Below are 14,280 nucleotides of genomic sequence, written 5' to 3'. Positions count from 1 at the left end.
GAGGAAGAAACAAATTTGAAAAAGTACTTTAGTATTAAAAGTTTTAAAAAATCGATATTACTTGAAACTTCAAGTCGTGTGCTTATGGTGACAGGTTTTACACGAGATTTCGAATTAAGTTCCGTGAAGATTCATTTTTAAAATCCTGCATGAATGTGTATTTTCCCAACACCAACTATGCATAATTGCATATGTCATGAAACAAAAGGTAGATCAAATTTATTATAGTATTTTGGTTAGATACAGGTATTTTAAACATTCTTAGCGCAGATATATGCATTAACACATACTTTCAACTTTTGAAAAGTAGAAATCAGCTTCAGCATCACGACGGTTAACGAGTCCTTGAACGACCTCTCCGTTGACATAGACCCATCTCATGAATTCGTCACGGATGGTTGGATCGTCCGGGAAAACTCGCAGTTTTCTCAACAGAGTCGAATCGGCGAAAGCACTTACCCCGATGTTGTAGGTGAAGGAAACCAGGGCATCGAACTGAACTTGCCTAATGACCACTGAAGTCCCAACCAATCGGTCTACCTCTGGTGCAAACTTCAATTGAGCAATAATATGTTGTTATAATCTTCAAATGTTCTTGTGCAATAAAAGGGAACTTTGCACATACTTACCGACTCATCGACCCAAAATTCGAAAAGGTCATCAGCACCTTGCTGAGTAATAGTGTCTCCTTGGCGAACAGGGCTACCATCCTGATACATCGTATTGCCATAACCAATGGTCCAAACACCACCAACATCCCTGCGAATCACCAATAATTGTAGCAGTGAAATGAAATATGTCAAATGCATGCTCAGCACAACATAAAATATTAAAGAAAAAACTTTACTGGTAAGCAACTAGACTAAGGCCTTCGAAGCCCTTAATTAAGTCATATCCTTCTTGTGAGCATGTCCTTGCGGCCAGAGAAGAAGCGAACAACGCCGCTAGAACAATGACGGAGTAAGAAGCAACCTGCATTCTTAACTTACGTAAATATATAAATGGAATGAATACATTTACTGAATATGAGGCAAAAGGATTAGATCATTACCTTGTTGATGTTTTGGGGGATCTGCGTTGTGTCGCGAGCAATATATTAATATAGACGCCACAAGCAAAGTTTGGATCCTAGAAGATAGCGAGACTAAGGTCACTTAAACCTACGTTTAACGTCAAAAAGATTATCGAAAAGTAACTCGGTGACACCCGTGTTTATAAAAGGCGTCAAGCAAATAAAAACTTTAAACATAAATCAACAAAAATTGACAGCCGTAATATTGACTTTTTCAATATCAAGCTGTTGAAGAAAATGTTAGATGGGCCAAGGTACACGCATTTTACTATCAGTGAAGGTGCACGCGAGAAATCTATTTTAATAATACTACGCATCAAAATTTTTTTCATTTACGTTCAATAAAAGCTTTGTTTCCATTAGACTACTTCTGGTCTGTATAGTTCTATTGTCTTCAAAATGTGGAAAAATCTCGGTTTTTACTTAACGTTTTCTGTTAAAAAAGCGTCAGATCCCTTACTTTGTCGCCAATCATTGGTTTTTACTAGAAAATAATAAAAGCACCTGAGAGGATCCACAACAAGCATTTTCATGAGTAGAAACATAGTAGTCGTTGTACAGTCCATGCAGACTGAGACATTTTTGGGAACACGGAGGTTTTACGAACCAAACCAAATTGAAATGACCTCAGATTTCCAATGGTTTCAATAAAAGAGAAAGGAATAAACAGTTGTTGGTACACAAATACATTGTGAAATACAAGGTCAAACCGGAAAGGTTTAGACCCAAAGTAAAATGGGTCGCAGGCTAACCTCGCTCTATGAAAAGTCACAGCAACAGGTGAAAGCTTTGCTCAATGGTTTTACCTTTGAACTAGGTCAGTTTTCTTCCTTTTGACCCGTTTTCTCTTTGCATGGCAACCAACTCCATCTTGCTGTCAGGACTATATAAAGGCCTGCAATTTCGTAGAAAAGACACACATTTGATCTTTACAAGTTCAACACTCGAGTTCAATCCTCAAAATGAATACCTTCAAAACCGTAAGTATTCCGCCTCGGTGAAAAGCCAATTTACTTTAATTCATTTAGTGTTAGGTTTAGATTGGGTTTGGACGTGACTTGCTTCATTTCGTTTATATCTGATCTTGAATTATTTTGTCCTATGCAGGTCGTTGTAATCTGCGCCATGATGGCTGTCTCCTGCTCCGGCCAGTACATGTCCCAGTAAGTTGACTTGATTTCAATAAATTTTAAATCAAGTGCCTTTGTTTTTGACATCGTGATGTATGCGTATAGATCGTGGGGCAGCAAAGGATCTCAAACAGGAAATGTTGGCGGTCTAAGTGGAATGATGGGTGGTCAGTCGGCCTCCTACGCCAGCAAAAATCAGCAATTCGCTTCAAATACTCCGGCGTTTACTGTTGAGCAACAGATGCCAGCACCAAGCCCACTGGTCCGCCCAGCATCAAGCCCAAGTGCCTCTACACCTACTCAACAAATCTGCTCGTGTGTCACCATTGCCAGCGCAGCTTCAGCTCATCAATCCACCGCTGCCACTTCATCCGCTTCCGAATTCGCCCCGGCTGCTGCCTTCCAACAACAGACCTTCTCCGCTCCCCAACAACAGGCTGCTCCCCAACAACAGGCTGCTCTCCAACAACAAATCTCTTTCGCAGCCCCCGCAGCAACTCAGCAACAAGCACATGCTGCTCCCGTGCAAAGCCACAGACGCTATTAAAATGCTACATTTTCTAATACCTGTCCAATTATCATCTTCATTTGTCGTCTTTTACCATCACATTCACGAATAAAACGACTGGATTTTTCGAAATGATTTGTCATTTAAGATGCAAAACCTTATTGGGTGTATATAAGAATGACGTGAGACTTTCTGTGGATCGTCTACGACAAGTTACCATTATCCTTGTAGTTACAAATTTTTTGCTTCCTTGCAAATAATGGACCATTATTATGCGTATCAAAAAGAATGCGCGTTTTTAACAATTTAAAACCAATCTTCACCATCTGCACCTAATCGCTATAAATAGACTCAATATCAAGCATTAGTAAAATTCGACAGGAGAATTTACACCAACAAATTGCAACGTTGAAAACAATTTCGGCGAGAAAAGGAACTTATGAAGGTCTTGACACAGGACGTACTTCCCTTGTCGAATGAATGAAAGTGTTTTCCCTGCTTAGACCTTAACTGATTGCCCTTGCCAATTTAACAATAACTGCCAACAAGATGTAGAATAAACTGACCTTTACGAGTCGTTTCTTAGATGTTCTCGCACGCTTCCTTTTGGAAGTTTCCCTAGAGACACGACAAGCTGGCACAATCGTCTACTGTAGCAACGGAAATCTTCTGAAATAAAAAATATATATTAATTAAAGAAAAAAATCGCCACGTGTCATCGCTTCCTTCCATCATATTTTACCTTTCATGGGCAACGTGTATGATGATTTCTCTAGATTAATTCTAAGATTTCTTCTAGATTATTGCATCATGGCATAATCTTGTCCTGGAATATGGTAGGCCAGACCTACTTTGAGGAGGGAAGACTTGTATCAAATCATCTTTAAAATGAGCCATCTGCAGGAAGTGCAATAGATTTGAAGCAAAAACACTACATTTAAGAAGAAAAGTCAGGCATTAATTGTGGGATGCTTTACTATAACAAAGTCTTGTGTACTAGGAAAATGTAGCAGTTTAGTCTTCAGAAAACATAGCAGTTGTTGGAGCCTCCAATTTGTGATGTCTCATTTTTGTCAGCAAATTCACCCATTGAGTTATCACCTCTTGTCTCATGCAAAATTCATGATCTTCTGTAAGCTTCAGTGTTTTTAGTTAACTCAACAAAAATTATGGCTTAAATTAAAACAGCATTCACCTGAGGGTTCTACGATCGAATTCATGCACGTGGCTCTCGCTAATAGACCACCAATGGTCGGAAGTTTGAAGAAACCATATATGCCATTGATGAGCTATTGATAACAAACATGAGACACTTGGTTTGTTCCAAACCTTAATGCAAGAACAAGTAAAAATGAAAAAAAACCCTTTACTACCTGTAAAAGTTTGAGCACAATGATGTAGGATGGATGAATGATGTAGAACCTTAACCTTCAGTGTCTCCCTGCTGAATACTGTAGTGAAAAATTTGGCGCGCAAAGTTTACCCACTACCAAAACGCCATCTCTTATCAGCACACTCAAAGTCAACACACTTAAGAAAAGTATCTTTTTTCTTCCAAAACCAAATGGGATTTCTTTTCATGGATTAGCTAAAATAACGCCATATGCACGTTACATTCAATAATTGTTTTAAAGTTAAATATAAAGTTAATCATTTGCATAACCATTTCATTGTAAATCCGGCAACGTTGACGGAACATCGAATCTGCGAGGAAAGAACTGTCAATATAAACATATAATCTTTCACACAGACTCCCTATAACATTTCGGTGGTGGTATTTATTCGCTATTCTTTATAACCATGGCCATCGAAACTTATTCAGGCGACAAGTTTATTATAGATTACATACATCCACTCTTTAGAACCAGCAATGATTCAGAAATGTTAACTAACATGGTCTGGATTTTCTTCTTTTATACTTTAAGTGTTGTCGCTACGATGGCCGTCTTACCAGCGCCGTATGGTAACGCCATTTGTATGGCTACGATACCTTGTTCGAGATAAGAAAGTAGGTTTGTTTAAAGGTCGATACAGCAGCTCGCGGTTTGGGTTCCTACTGCCTGGAAAATTTGCCTGGATAACCCAGGAGTCTCCAGCTCTTTTAGTACCAATTATTTTACTGTGGACTACTTCAGCAACATGTTGGAAATCTTCAGCAAATAAAATTCTATTTTCAGGTTTTTTCATTCACTATTTTCAAAGGTAAATGCGGTTTAAATATTTCCATTCATTTTGAATTTGTAGTGTGAGAGAAATTCTTCTTGGTACAGGAGTTTAATTTTCCCATTGACAACTCGGGGTGCCAAAGATTCACCATTTCTAGTCTACATCTCGGCATTGAGCTTTTGCTTATTCAATGGCTTCATGCAAGGCCATTACCTTTTAAATTATTATCAGTATGACGACAATTGGGCAACATCACCACAATTTGTTATAGGTAATTCTAATTCATAGAACCAAAATCTGATAAATAATCAACTTTAAAACAATGTTACTTTATTAGGATTGATCATATTTTGTATTGGGTTAGCTATTAATGTCCACTCTGGTATGTATTATCTTAAAAGGTTTTTTTTGCACAAAAATTCTATTTTTTGAAAACATAGATCAGCTATTGATTCGCCTGCGCAAACCGGGAGAAACTGGATACAAAATCCCTGTCGGAGGCATGTTTAACTACGTAACTGGAGGCAATTTCTTTGGAGAAATTGTTGAGTGGTTCGGTTTTGCTATCGCTTCCTGTAGTCCTCCATCAGCTATTTTTGCCCTTTTCTCTGCATGCTATCTTGGTATGCGAGCATGGCACCATCACAATTATTATCTCGCCAAGTTCGAAGACTATCCGCGAACAAGAAAAATTATTATCCCATTTTTATTTTAACCGCACAATATTCAGCACTCAACCAAAGATAATAAAGAAAATACTTATCCAAGCTATAAATGATAACCTATTGCAAGCTCTCTTGGAACCACAAAACCGTGTTGATGAGTGCGTCCGTGTCGACCGGAACTTGACTTAGGGAATGACAGTCTTCGTACAGAATCATCCTGTTGTTTAAACCCAAATGTTAAACACAGTTTTCTCCCAAGTTCTAACAGATTGTTTTTGTACCTTGTTTTAATTCCACTGAGCTGCAACGCTCGATAGTATTCGATTGACTGAGTAGGAGGCACCCGACGATCAACTTTCCCCACAAGCAACAAAGTGGGAGCTTTTACCTGTTTGGCGTATCTAATGGGAGAGAACTCCCACATCCGTGAAAATGATTGCGGTTCGAGCAGATTCTCGAGCTCGCTGCCATCCCCGAGACCAGATTCAACAATGGTCCAGTCGGCAATATCCGTAATGGGAAACATGGAGGCCATATCTATCACAGGATTGCGGGTGGAGACGGCTCGATAAAAGTCAGGATATTGCCCACTTAAGTGAGTAACGAGGAATCCGCCGTGCGATCCGCCAAATAAAAACACGAGCTCTTTATCAAGAACTTTGGAGTGTTTTTCCACCATTTGAACGGTAGCATGATGAACTTCTTGAACATCTTGCACGCCGACTTTTCCTAGCAGAGAATACAACGACTTCTCGCCGAATCCAGTCGAACCGCGATAATTGACAAACAAAACAGCGTATCCTTTTTGAAAATGTAGCAATTCATAACCTAGTAATAAAAGGTACTAAAATTGTTGACTGATTACCTAGCTGGGAGAAGAAGTAAACTTCTGATTTAAATTGGTCTGTCGACACGGCGTGGGGACCACCATGAGGGACAACAATTAAGGGGGTCTTTTTCGATGCATTTTTCGGGAAGACCAAACTAGCCTAGATAATCAAACGAAATTAGATGTCAAGCTATCATAAATTTACACAGATAGCGCACTTCATATTCCATATCATCTTCAGGTTTAAACGACAGCACGTCAGTAGCAAGCGAGTGGGCAGACGGTAAAACGTTGTTGCCTGAAAGCCCCTTCCACTGTATAGGCGCTTCATTTACCCTGGCCGGATCAAAGCGGCCAATAAATAGTTGATCTGGTCTGGTTAAGGAAACCCCACAAACGAGTATCAAATCTTGAAAAACGTCAAGAACAACACTTCCAGTGCATCCGTCCGGTAAAGAAAGCTTGTGAACTTTAAAAGAGTCTGTAAAATGTGGAATACGACATATACTTTAGTTTGACAGCTTAGTTTGACAGCTAGAAAATGCAATATGTTGATGTTTACCTAGCACTAAAGCGTAAGACTGCACGCTGCTCTTGCACGGTGTTGTGAAAAAGACAAGCTTTCCATCAGAGGACCAGCAACGCTCAGGAAACGATTGATTATACATTCCTTGATATGATTCGCTGGAGTCACTATGCACCTGTTGAACTGTTCCGTCTGGACTGATGATCGCAATTTGTTGCTCTTTGTGATGAGGTCCATATGCTAAGCTTGTCAAATAGACAAGTGTATTGGATTCTGCATGGTGGCGCGGTGATGCTGCTGTGTTTCTCTTTAAGCCGAACCAATCTATTTAACAGAAGTAAAAGAGAAAAAAGAAAGATTTCACATGAGCTATAAATGCCATCAAAAATTTAATTTACCATATTTGCCGGAAGACACATCAACCTTGAAAATTTGACTCGGGCGATTAGAACAATATATAATGCCTAATCGCCGGGGTTGATGATACCAAGCGACGCCAGCCAAATGTTCATTCGAGCACCACACTAGCTGAAAATTTAAGGTTCGAAATCACAGAAACATCATCCCGTGATAGAGAAACGGCTTCATTTGCTCACCTGTCCCGGACTCCATTCATCGCTGGCTTCCAAAATTCGAACAGCATCTTCTGATTGAAAGGGTTCCCAGTTGACTTTGTAAATGCAAATGACTGGCTGGGATTTTCCAACAAGCTGCTCTCCCCAATCCTCTACAAAATCATACTCGGTTCCCTTTTAATGTATGAGAGTTAGTTCTCAGTTAAAGCTGGAACAAGTCAAACAGTTTACCACTTTGGAACCTTCAGCTGATGAGGCTACGCCAAACTGAAGAAATGATTGCTTTTTTGGTTCTTTTTTCTCTGCTAAATACACCAGATGCTTCTCATCCGGTGAAAACTCCAAACAGCCAAATGTTCCTTTAAGTCAAATGTCACTCAAACAACTAGGTTTGGAAATTTATTTATTTTGTAGTTCACCATCAGTGTAGACTTTGCCATGTTTATCCAGATGCTGAAGGTCCACACTGTTCCACAGACAGTTATCTTTCCAAATTTCTAGAATTTGTTTATTTTTCTTTTCAGATGATTTTGTATCAGGGGTTTCCCTAATGATGGCAGTCACATTTGATTTGCTTCCAAATGCTATAAGCTTCCTACAATTAATAACTGTAAATTACAAGAAAGAAGTGAAATGGTAACCATTTGTACTAACTCTGTGGAGATATCAGATGATGGAGTTTGCGAAAGCAAATTCAAATTGCTTTTCTGCACTATGAAATGGGTCTGAAATCTTATGCTTTCCTCCTTGGCCAAGTTTCGTTGACTTTAAATACATAAAAATAGACGCGAGTCTCGCTATAGTTACAAATTTGATGGATACCTTGCTACGACGGCAACGTCCACAACATCATCTTGAATACTTAATCGACCTGCATTATAAAAAACAATTTGCGATGCTCGTCTCCAGGCGGTCACGGCTTCCTCTATTGTGTACTTGAGCGCCATCCTTAATTGTCTAATGCCTGTTTTTAAATGTAGCAGCTGTTTGTCGTGACCGGTGCGGTCGAACTAGCAAGCAATGTTCGTCTGCTACCTGCCCAGCTAGACATAAACTTGTTTCCATTTCCATAATTGATAAATTTTATGAATACAAAATAATATTTCGCAACTGCTAAAAAATCTTTCAGTTCTTACCAAATTCAATGGTGAATGATAAGAATAGGGCTCGGCTTCCTACCGGAAGGTGCTGGCGCGACACACATGTTTTTAATCACATTTTTTTTCAATATTCTGAACTGTCGCGCCAGTAGCTTCCGTACGGGCTCAGGTAAGCTGGGGCAGAGCCTTAGGTTAGAATGATACCTTACACTCTTGTATTCCTGCACGAATAAACGTTTAGACAAAAATCAAAATAATACATAGCTATTAATACTGCGACTACTTTATTCGATTCAAACAGCCATGTCAGTAGTTGACGGTTATCTTCCTAAATTCTGGTACACACAGAAATTTTGCCTTGGGAGTGATAACAAGAAAAGGTGGAGGCAAAATTGCTCTTCAAATGCTGGTGCGAATCGCATAGTAGTAACACAAAGCTGTATACATTATTTTTGTGTGAACACGCACACACATTAAATGGTGACGGCGATTAACGAGGTATTTTTTTAGAACAAGAAAAAAAAAATACGCTACACTGCGCGGCCACACACTCTTTAGTTCAAAACAAAGCGAGAGAGAAAAAAAAAAAAGAAAAAAAAAAATTAGTCATCACAATCATACTCTCTCTCGGGCTCTCACTGCTATGGTTTAAATCAGTTTGCTAATTCCATGTTAGTATTAAGTTCAGGTAGAAGTCACAGTATGTTAATTCAACCTCAGTACACAATTGCTGGATGGGATGAACCTTAAATGGCGTATCCAACCAAACTGATTCCTCAATAACTTAACGATAGTTAGGTAGGTGACAATTGATACAAAATGTAAAGAAAGAAAGAAAAAAAAAAAAAAGGGGGAGAGGGAGGCTTATAGTTGCTCTTCTGCGACTCGGGTTTGATTTAAGAACACAATCAAGGTTGAATGCCTGAACATGTATGAAGCCTATCAATTTGCGCTGCTGATGCCGCTGCCCGTTGCTTGTCCATTTTGGATGTTTAGATCTTTAGGAAGATCTTCGTCAGGATGGTAAAATTCGCATCTTTCGGCGGTGATGACAGTGTCTCCGTCGTCACAGAAAGACAAGCTGTACAGTTTACGATTTGTACTTCCACGATAGAAGCCATCATAGCTTTTCCCATCGGTCCACATAACATCGACGGCAGCTCCTTCTGGGGGAGGACCGTCTTCTTTGCAGTTGTAATTGCGTATGTCTTCCGGATACGTATCTTGGCTGCTAGTCCCATCGTTGAAATCAACAGAATAATAGGTGACCGTTTGAGTATTGTCGGTTACAACAGCCTGTGATAAACAAACAAACAAACCATTAAAATTAAATTCTGAATGAAATAATAAATTGTCGGTGACTTACGAGGCGGTATTCACCCGCTTCTGGATGTTTGGCGTAGACTTGCTGGCCGAGTGAAACATTAACAGGAACCTTCTTTTTCCCGACTGCTGAAGTAGCAGACGACGTTGTTGTCGATCGCGGGGAATAGATCAACGAACAACAATTGGCAGACAATTGATTGCCATCCTGACTGACGGTGAATCGTACACCGTTGACTAGGCCACACATTGGATGGAAAGCCCGTCCACATTGTTTGACGCAAGGAAGGCAAATACCTCGATGCCACGTTACACAGTTGGTGCTCGAATCGGGCCGACTATTGGAGCAAAAGACACAATTCAACAGCACATATTCCTTCCAGCCTAGCGGATTGATAATGATGGGTTCACGAAGGTCTGGATGACCGAAGGACACACCCGGCAAGCAGATGGTACAGAGAATGTGAGCCCAGCGTCCGTCTCTAGTCCCCTTCAGGGCCCCTCCTCGCTGTTGACAGAGGCAGCATTTGATCTTGTGTTGGGGCATCTCGTTGCGGTCACAACGCCGACACAACCAGTTGTCGGCCACCGTCGATTCGGCTAGTCCACAGCATTTGGCGTGGATGCAAACACAACACGAAGAGCAGCGCAACAAGAGTGAAGAGGTGATGGAAACTCGACTGGAACCGAACACTTTTTCCGGCACCAAAACGCTAGACCGTGACAAGTGCTCTTGCTGATGCTGTTGCGGTCTCTGCGGCACAGACGGTCTCAATACACTACAAACGCAACAGTACGGTTCTTGGTGGCTATTCAACAAATTGAATTCGCATTCTTTAGCCCAAGTCCAATCCTTTTGCTGATCCCACATGATCGTCCTAGAAATGAAAAAACAAACAAAACCCAAAAAAAAACAAACAAAACAAAACGTCAAATGAGTAATACATTTCACAAATCCAAAGACATGAAACTTACAGATTAGTTGACGTGTCTCTGGAATCGAGTCCCTTACGTGGGCTCTTTTGTTTTCTCGATCTTCGTTCATCTCCCGAACTAGACGGCGACATTTTGTTGGTACCGGATTTGATGGAGGTTAACTGTTGTCGCAGGAGATCTGTAGTACTCGATGGATTGGTTGCTACTTTTGAGGGGCATGCACTTAGTGACGGGGGTTTCATTGTTGCAGGCGATGGAGTGGCAAGCAGAGGTGATGAATTGGCAGACAGCTGAACTACTGCAACAGGACACGATTTGATGTGAGAACTTGGTGATGGTTTCTGTATTCTTGTTTTACTAAACAAGTCCTGGGATGTGGACTCTTCGTTCAAAACTTTAGGTGTCGAGTAGCAATTGAATGACGCGTTAGTTCTTTGCGTTGATGCGTTTTCGGCATCGGCCCAGCCACAAACCGCAACACTCTGATTATCGAGTGATGGGACTTTTTTAGGTATGCGGAATCCGGAAAACATGACATTTGTTTTCAATTGTGCACATTTAACTGGTGGGTTGGTTGTTGTTGTTGTTGTTGTTATTTCTGAAACATGGCCGATATGAGATCGTGGAGACAGGGATCTCGGAGTCGACTCTGATTTTGTTCGACGATATTTGACTTTAGTTAAATGGCCCTCTGCGCTCGTCTTTGACTTGCTTCTTTTGATCGATTTCTTAGACACAACCTTGGCTTTGGAATCGGGATTTTCGATATCCGGTTCCCATACTTCTTGTTCATCCTGATCACTTTTTTGTTCTTCTAGTCCATCGCTTTCGATTTCGCCGGCTTTGTAATAAATCTCTTTCATCACTTCAAAGTGCTCATCATTCAGAAGATCTTCTTCTTCAATGATCACACTGGTTTGCTCTTCGTTACTTTCAGTTTTCAAGGCAACTCTTTCCTGGTTGTTTGCCGTTTCCTCTTCCGTCTGATTCACTTGTTGCTGTTGTTGTTGCTGTTGTTGTTGCTGTTGTTCTTGTTCTAGTTTTTGATGAATCAAATGCCGCTTGGCCTTTTTATTGGTCGGTTCTACAAAATGTTCAGGTAAATCGGTGTCTGTGTAATCCTTGTTACAAAGGAGATCATCTTTAGACGGATGGGGTGCAGCCGAAAAACGCCCAGGCATTTCCGGATGCGGGCCAATATCCTTGCCTGATAATGATATGAGGCTGACGTTAGTGGATTCTTAAATAACAAATTAATTTGGATACCTTGGACCCAAAGATCGTAGCGCTTAGGCTGAAATCGTTTGACGAATGTTTCCATGCTGATTTTAACCATATCTGGTCTGCAAGCGCATTGGGTAGCCCGTTTGCCATACTCTACCCAGCGCGGCGAGGCAAAATTTGTCGATTCCGCACAATTGAAACCGTGATTAAAGCCAGCGTGATAACCGTAGGGAAAGGTTATCATAAATTCACCGGCTTCTTGTACGATTTTGTTGTAGGGGATTGAATGGTTTTTTAAAACCATCGGTGAAATTACCGACATTTTGTGTCTATCAAGAGACCAAACATTCAAGAGTTACTGCGAAGACGCAACATGATTCAATACTAATTACCTCAGGTAGGCGGGGCATTCTTTATAATTGGCGGGAAAGAAATTGTTGGCTAGCCTCTCCAGTCGAGCGCCATGCTCGGGAGGGACGCTAGAGAAACACGTTGACAGTTAAACTTAAATTTGTCTTTACAACCTGACTAACAATAGGAAACGCAACTTACCAATACCAACTTTTTGGCTCCCCAAAATGGAGGTAATTTATGCTGTAGAGATCCATATCTTCTGTATGCCAAGCAAAACAGCTTTTCCACATCCCAAAATACAAGTATGCTGTGTTGACTCCCTCAATGCTTATACCATAATCTTCATTGACATAATCTAAAATTGATCCCAGCTTGTTGATATTCCTTTAATAAAGAAACGTAAAATGTGGAACGGTACGACTTAAGAAAACCAAGGAATTCCATACCATTCTTCAACGTCAGGATCAGTCAAGCTGCCTGAAACATCAGCCCCGTAAATTGGTGGGCAGTAGCTGATGTTGCGCCAATATTTACGATCAAGGTCCTGGTAGTCAAAGTGACTTGGGGTCACATGTTTGGCACTATTTGCTAGGCGCATAAAGTCTTTCACTTTCATGGAATTCTTTTGAATATTGAATACTTGGTAGACTCCTTGTTTGCCTTGAACAACTTGGGAGATTGGAGCAGGGATCTCAATTTCTCCAATAACACTCATATCGTAGCCATCAGCCCGAGGTTTCCATTCAGGTGGGGGCACAATTTTAGCTAGGCCAGCTTTGTGTGCCCCTGATTTCTCAATTTGGATGATGTAATTATTGAAGTCTTTGAATTCTTCCCACGTGGGCCGAAAGACCTGAATTTTCGGCACTCCACCAGAAGAAGAGTTGGGAGCACACTCCATGTTTTTTCTTCGGTGTTATGTTATTGTTATTGGGGTCAAATAACGTAGGCAACACAACGCACCTCTGCAGCGGGCACAGCTGTCAAAATGTAATATTTCTGCCAGATTCCAGATTCTTTGACAAATCAAGAACCACTGGTTTCGTTAATGCAAACACGGAGGGTAGCGCACATTGCTATTGGTCTACGTGACCATCAAACCAAGAAACAGGGAGAGAAGTTACTAGGGTGCAGCACGCAAAATCACGGAGACGCCATTAATGGATGAAATGATACGAATGCTTGGCAATAGACAAATGGCTTCGAATCATCCTCGCTAGATGGGCAGAAAAAGTGTTGAATAATTTTTCTTTGAATTTTCCTATTTTCCAATTTCTTTTTGTGATTGCACGATTTTTTCTATTTAAATTTGTAAAAGGGATGTCATCTAGAATTTAATCTTAATTTATTAATTGATTAAGTCAACCTTGAGCCCGGGGCGCCTCCCTAGTCCCTACTGATGGTGAAGAATTGAATACGACTAACGTTGAGCGACTCGTGCAGACAAGAAGTATGAAATTGACTTGACAGACAGATTATTCGCGAATACTTTGTCTTATCAATTTCGATTCCAAAACGAGCCACGTTCTCGTCATTCAAGTTCAACCCAGTATTGAAACTCGTACATCTTTCAAATGCAGTCACATGTAAAGTGACGAAGGCCACGTAGACGAGAAAAATTCAAAGAGTGGAAAGGCAGGTAGGACATCCGCCATATTAACAGAGTTTTTCTCAGGTTGTGTTACCTGTTTTCGACAGTACAATTATAGTACTACTATGTGAATAACACTGCCTTGAATGACGAGCAGTAAAATTAGTTGTAAAGCTCTACCCGATCGGGGACCCGGTGATCATTTTCTGGTGGGGCGGTGTGGGGCTGATTTCCGGCCGCCCCGCCACCATTTAAAGAAAATGGCGGCTGAAATGAAAAAT

General features: G+C 40.7%; 5 protein-coding genes across 10 annotated transcripts; 2 read left to right on the top strand and 3 right to left on the bottom strand.

Moving 5' to 3' along the window:
* Nucleotides 1–130: 130 nt before the first annotated feature.
* Nucleotides 131–2,309, bottom strand: LOC116924675 (lysozyme RrrD). 5 transcript variants are annotated; one of them, XM_032931205.2, is made up of 6 exons: nt 2,043–2,309; nt 1,879–1,967; nt 1,052–1,160; nt 848–984; nt 630–759; nt 131–552 (listed from the first exon to the last, which is right to left on the bottom strand). In XM_032931205.2, the coding sequence occupies exons 4-6, from the start codon at nt 976–978 to the stop codon at nt 280–282; spliced, it is 534 nt and encodes a 177-aa protein (XP_032787096.1). In that variant the 5' UTR covers nt 979–984; nt 1,052–1,160; nt 1,879–1,967; nt 2,043–2,309; the 3' UTR covers nt 131–279. The 5 variants fall into 5 exon arrangements, with proteins under 5 accessions (XP_032787096.1, XP_032787094.1, XP_045030820.1 ...); XM_032931203.2 differs by having other exon boundaries at nt 848–979; XM_045174885.1 differs by having other exon boundaries at nt 1,052–1,128.
* LOC116924677 lies at nt 1,937–2,837 on the top strand. The gene is made up of 3 exons (XM_032931207.2): nt 1,937–2,052; nt 2,180–2,235; nt 2,308–2,837. The coding sequence occupies exons 1-3, from the start codon at nt 2,035–2,037 to the stop codon at nt 2,747–2,749; spliced, it is 516 nt and encodes a 171-aa protein (XP_032787098.2). The 5' UTR covers nt 1,937–2,034; the 3' UTR covers nt 2,750–2,837.
* A 1,575-nt stretch (nt 2,838–4,412) lies between these two features.
* Nucleotides 4,413–5,647, top strand: LOC116924669 (3-oxo-5-alpha-steroid 4-dehydrogenase 1). Its single transcript, XM_032931195.2, has 5 exons — nt 4,413–4,673; nt 4,735–4,912; nt 4,981–5,147; nt 5,214–5,258; nt 5,317–5,647. Exons 1-5 carry the CDS (start codon nt 4,511–4,513, stop codon nt 5,589–5,591), a joined length of 828 nt encoding a protein of 275 aa, XP_032787086.2. The 5' UTR covers nt 4,413–4,510; the 3' UTR covers nt 5,592–5,647.
* LOC116924668 (acylamino-acid-releasing enzyme) lies at nt 5,210–8,502 on the bottom strand. 2 transcript variants are annotated; one of them, XM_045175603.1, is made up of 12 exons: nt 8,294–8,502; nt 8,126–8,236; nt 7,891–8,066; nt 7,703–7,830; nt 7,493–7,645; nt 7,295–7,424; nt 6,933–7,220; nt 6,589–6,851; nt 6,407–6,530; nt 5,823–6,342; nt 5,659–5,758; nt 5,210–5,548 (listed from the first exon to the last, which is right to left on the bottom strand). In XM_045175603.1, the coding sequence occupies exons 1-11, from the start codon at nt 8,416–8,418 to the stop codon at nt 5,659–5,661; spliced, it is 2,118 nt and encodes a 705-aa protein (XP_045031538.1). In that variant the 5' UTR covers nt 8,419–8,502; the 3' UTR covers nt 5,210–5,548. The 2 variants fall into 2 exon arrangements, with proteins under 2 accessions (XP_045031538.1, XP_032787085.2); XM_032931194.2 differs by lacking the exon at nt 5,210–5,548 and having other exon boundaries at nt 5,569–5,758.
* A 336-nt stretch (nt 8,503–8,838) lies between these two features.
* On the bottom strand, nt 8,839–13,598 carry LOC116924666 (lysine-specific demethylase 4B). Its single transcript, XM_032931193.2, has 7 exons — nt 12,855–13,598; nt 12,607–12,792; nt 12,447–12,533; nt 12,097–12,383; nt 10,870–12,037; nt 9,938–10,772; nt 8,839–9,867 (listed from the first exon to the last, which is right to left on the bottom strand). The coding sequence occupies exons 1-7, from the start codon at nt 13,307–13,309 to the stop codon at nt 9,514–9,516; spliced, it is 3,372 nt and encodes a 1,123-aa protein (XP_032787084.2). The 5' UTR covers nt 13,310–13,598; the 3' UTR covers nt 8,839–9,513.
* Between the last annotated feature and the right edge of the window lie 682 nt (nt 13,599–14,280).

The sequence above is a fragment of the Daphnia magna genome, linkage group LG6 (assembly GCF_020631705.1).
Source record: "Daphnia magna isolate NIES linkage group LG6, ASM2063170v1.1, whole genome shotgun sequence".
Lineage (NCBI taxonomy): Eukaryota > Metazoa > Arthropoda > Branchiopoda > Diplostraca > Daphniidae > Daphnia > Daphnia magna.
The sequence above is the reverse complement of the archived record's forward strand: the minus strand, read 5'-3'. Positions and strand labels throughout refer to the sequence as shown.

What these genes read in the sequence shown, in the direction of transcription:
- LOC116924677 (XM_032931207.2), top strand. An exon ending in TCCGGCCAGTACATGTCCCA is followed by an intron (nt 2,236 to 2,307) that starts GTAAGTTGACTT and finishes GTATGCGTATAG; the next exon opens with ATCGTGGGGCAGCAAAGGAT.
- LOC116924675 (XM_032931205.2), bottom strand. Translation starts at nt 978, where the DNA reads ATGCAGGTTGCTTCTTACTCCGTCATTGTTCTAGCGGCGTTGTTCGCT. An exon ending in CTTAGTCTAGTTGCTTACCA is followed by an intron (nt 760 to 847) that starts GTAAAGTTTTTT and finishes GGTGATTCGCAG; the next exon opens with GGATGTTGGTGGTGTTTGGA. An exon ending in AATTTTGGGTCGATGAGTCG is followed by an intron (nt 553 to 629) that starts GTAAGTATGTGC and finishes GCTCAATTGAAG; the next exon opens with TTTGCACCAGAGGTAGACCG.
- LOC116924666 (XM_032931193.2), bottom strand. Translation starts at nt 13,309, where the DNA reads ATGGAGTGTGCTCCCAACTCTTCTTCTGGTGGAGTGCCGAAAATTCAG. An exon ending in GAGCCAAAAAGTTGGTATTG is followed by an intron (nt 12,534 to 12,606) that starts GTAAGTTGCGTT and finishes GTGTTTCTCTAG; the next exon opens with CGTCCCTCCCGAGCATGGCG. An exon ending in AGAGACACGTCAACTAATCT is followed by an intron (nt 10,773 to 10,869) that starts GTAAGTTTCATG and finishes TTTCATTTCTAG; the next exon opens with GACGATCATGTGGGATCAGC.
- LOC116924668 (XM_045175603.1), bottom strand. Translation starts at nt 8,418, where the DNA reads ATGGCGCTCAAGTACACAATAGAGGAAGCCGTGACCGCCTGGAGACGA. An exon ending in ATGAATGGAGTCCGGGACAG is followed by an intron (nt 7,425 to 7,492) that starts GTGAGCAAATGA and finishes TTAAATTTTCAG; the next exon opens with CTAGTGTGGTGCTCGAATGA. An exon ending in TGTGTCTTCCGGCAAATATG is followed by an intron (nt 7,221 to 7,294) that starts GTAAATTAAATT and finishes TCTGTTAAATAG; the next exon opens with ATTGGTTCGGCTTAAAGAGA.
- LOC116924669 (XM_032931195.2), top strand. Translation starts at nt 4,511, where the DNA reads ATGGCCATCGAAACTTATTCAGGCGACAAGTTTATTATAGATTACATA. An exon ending in CGTCTTACCAGCGCCGTATG is followed by an intron (nt 4,674 to 4,734) that starts GTAACGCCATTT and finishes GTTTGTTTAAAG; the next exon opens with GTCGATACAGCAGCTCGCGG. An exon ending in ATCACCACAATTTGTTATAG is followed by an intron (nt 5,148 to 5,213) that starts GTAATTCTAATT and finishes TTACTTTATTAG; the next exon opens with GATTGATCATATTTTGTATT.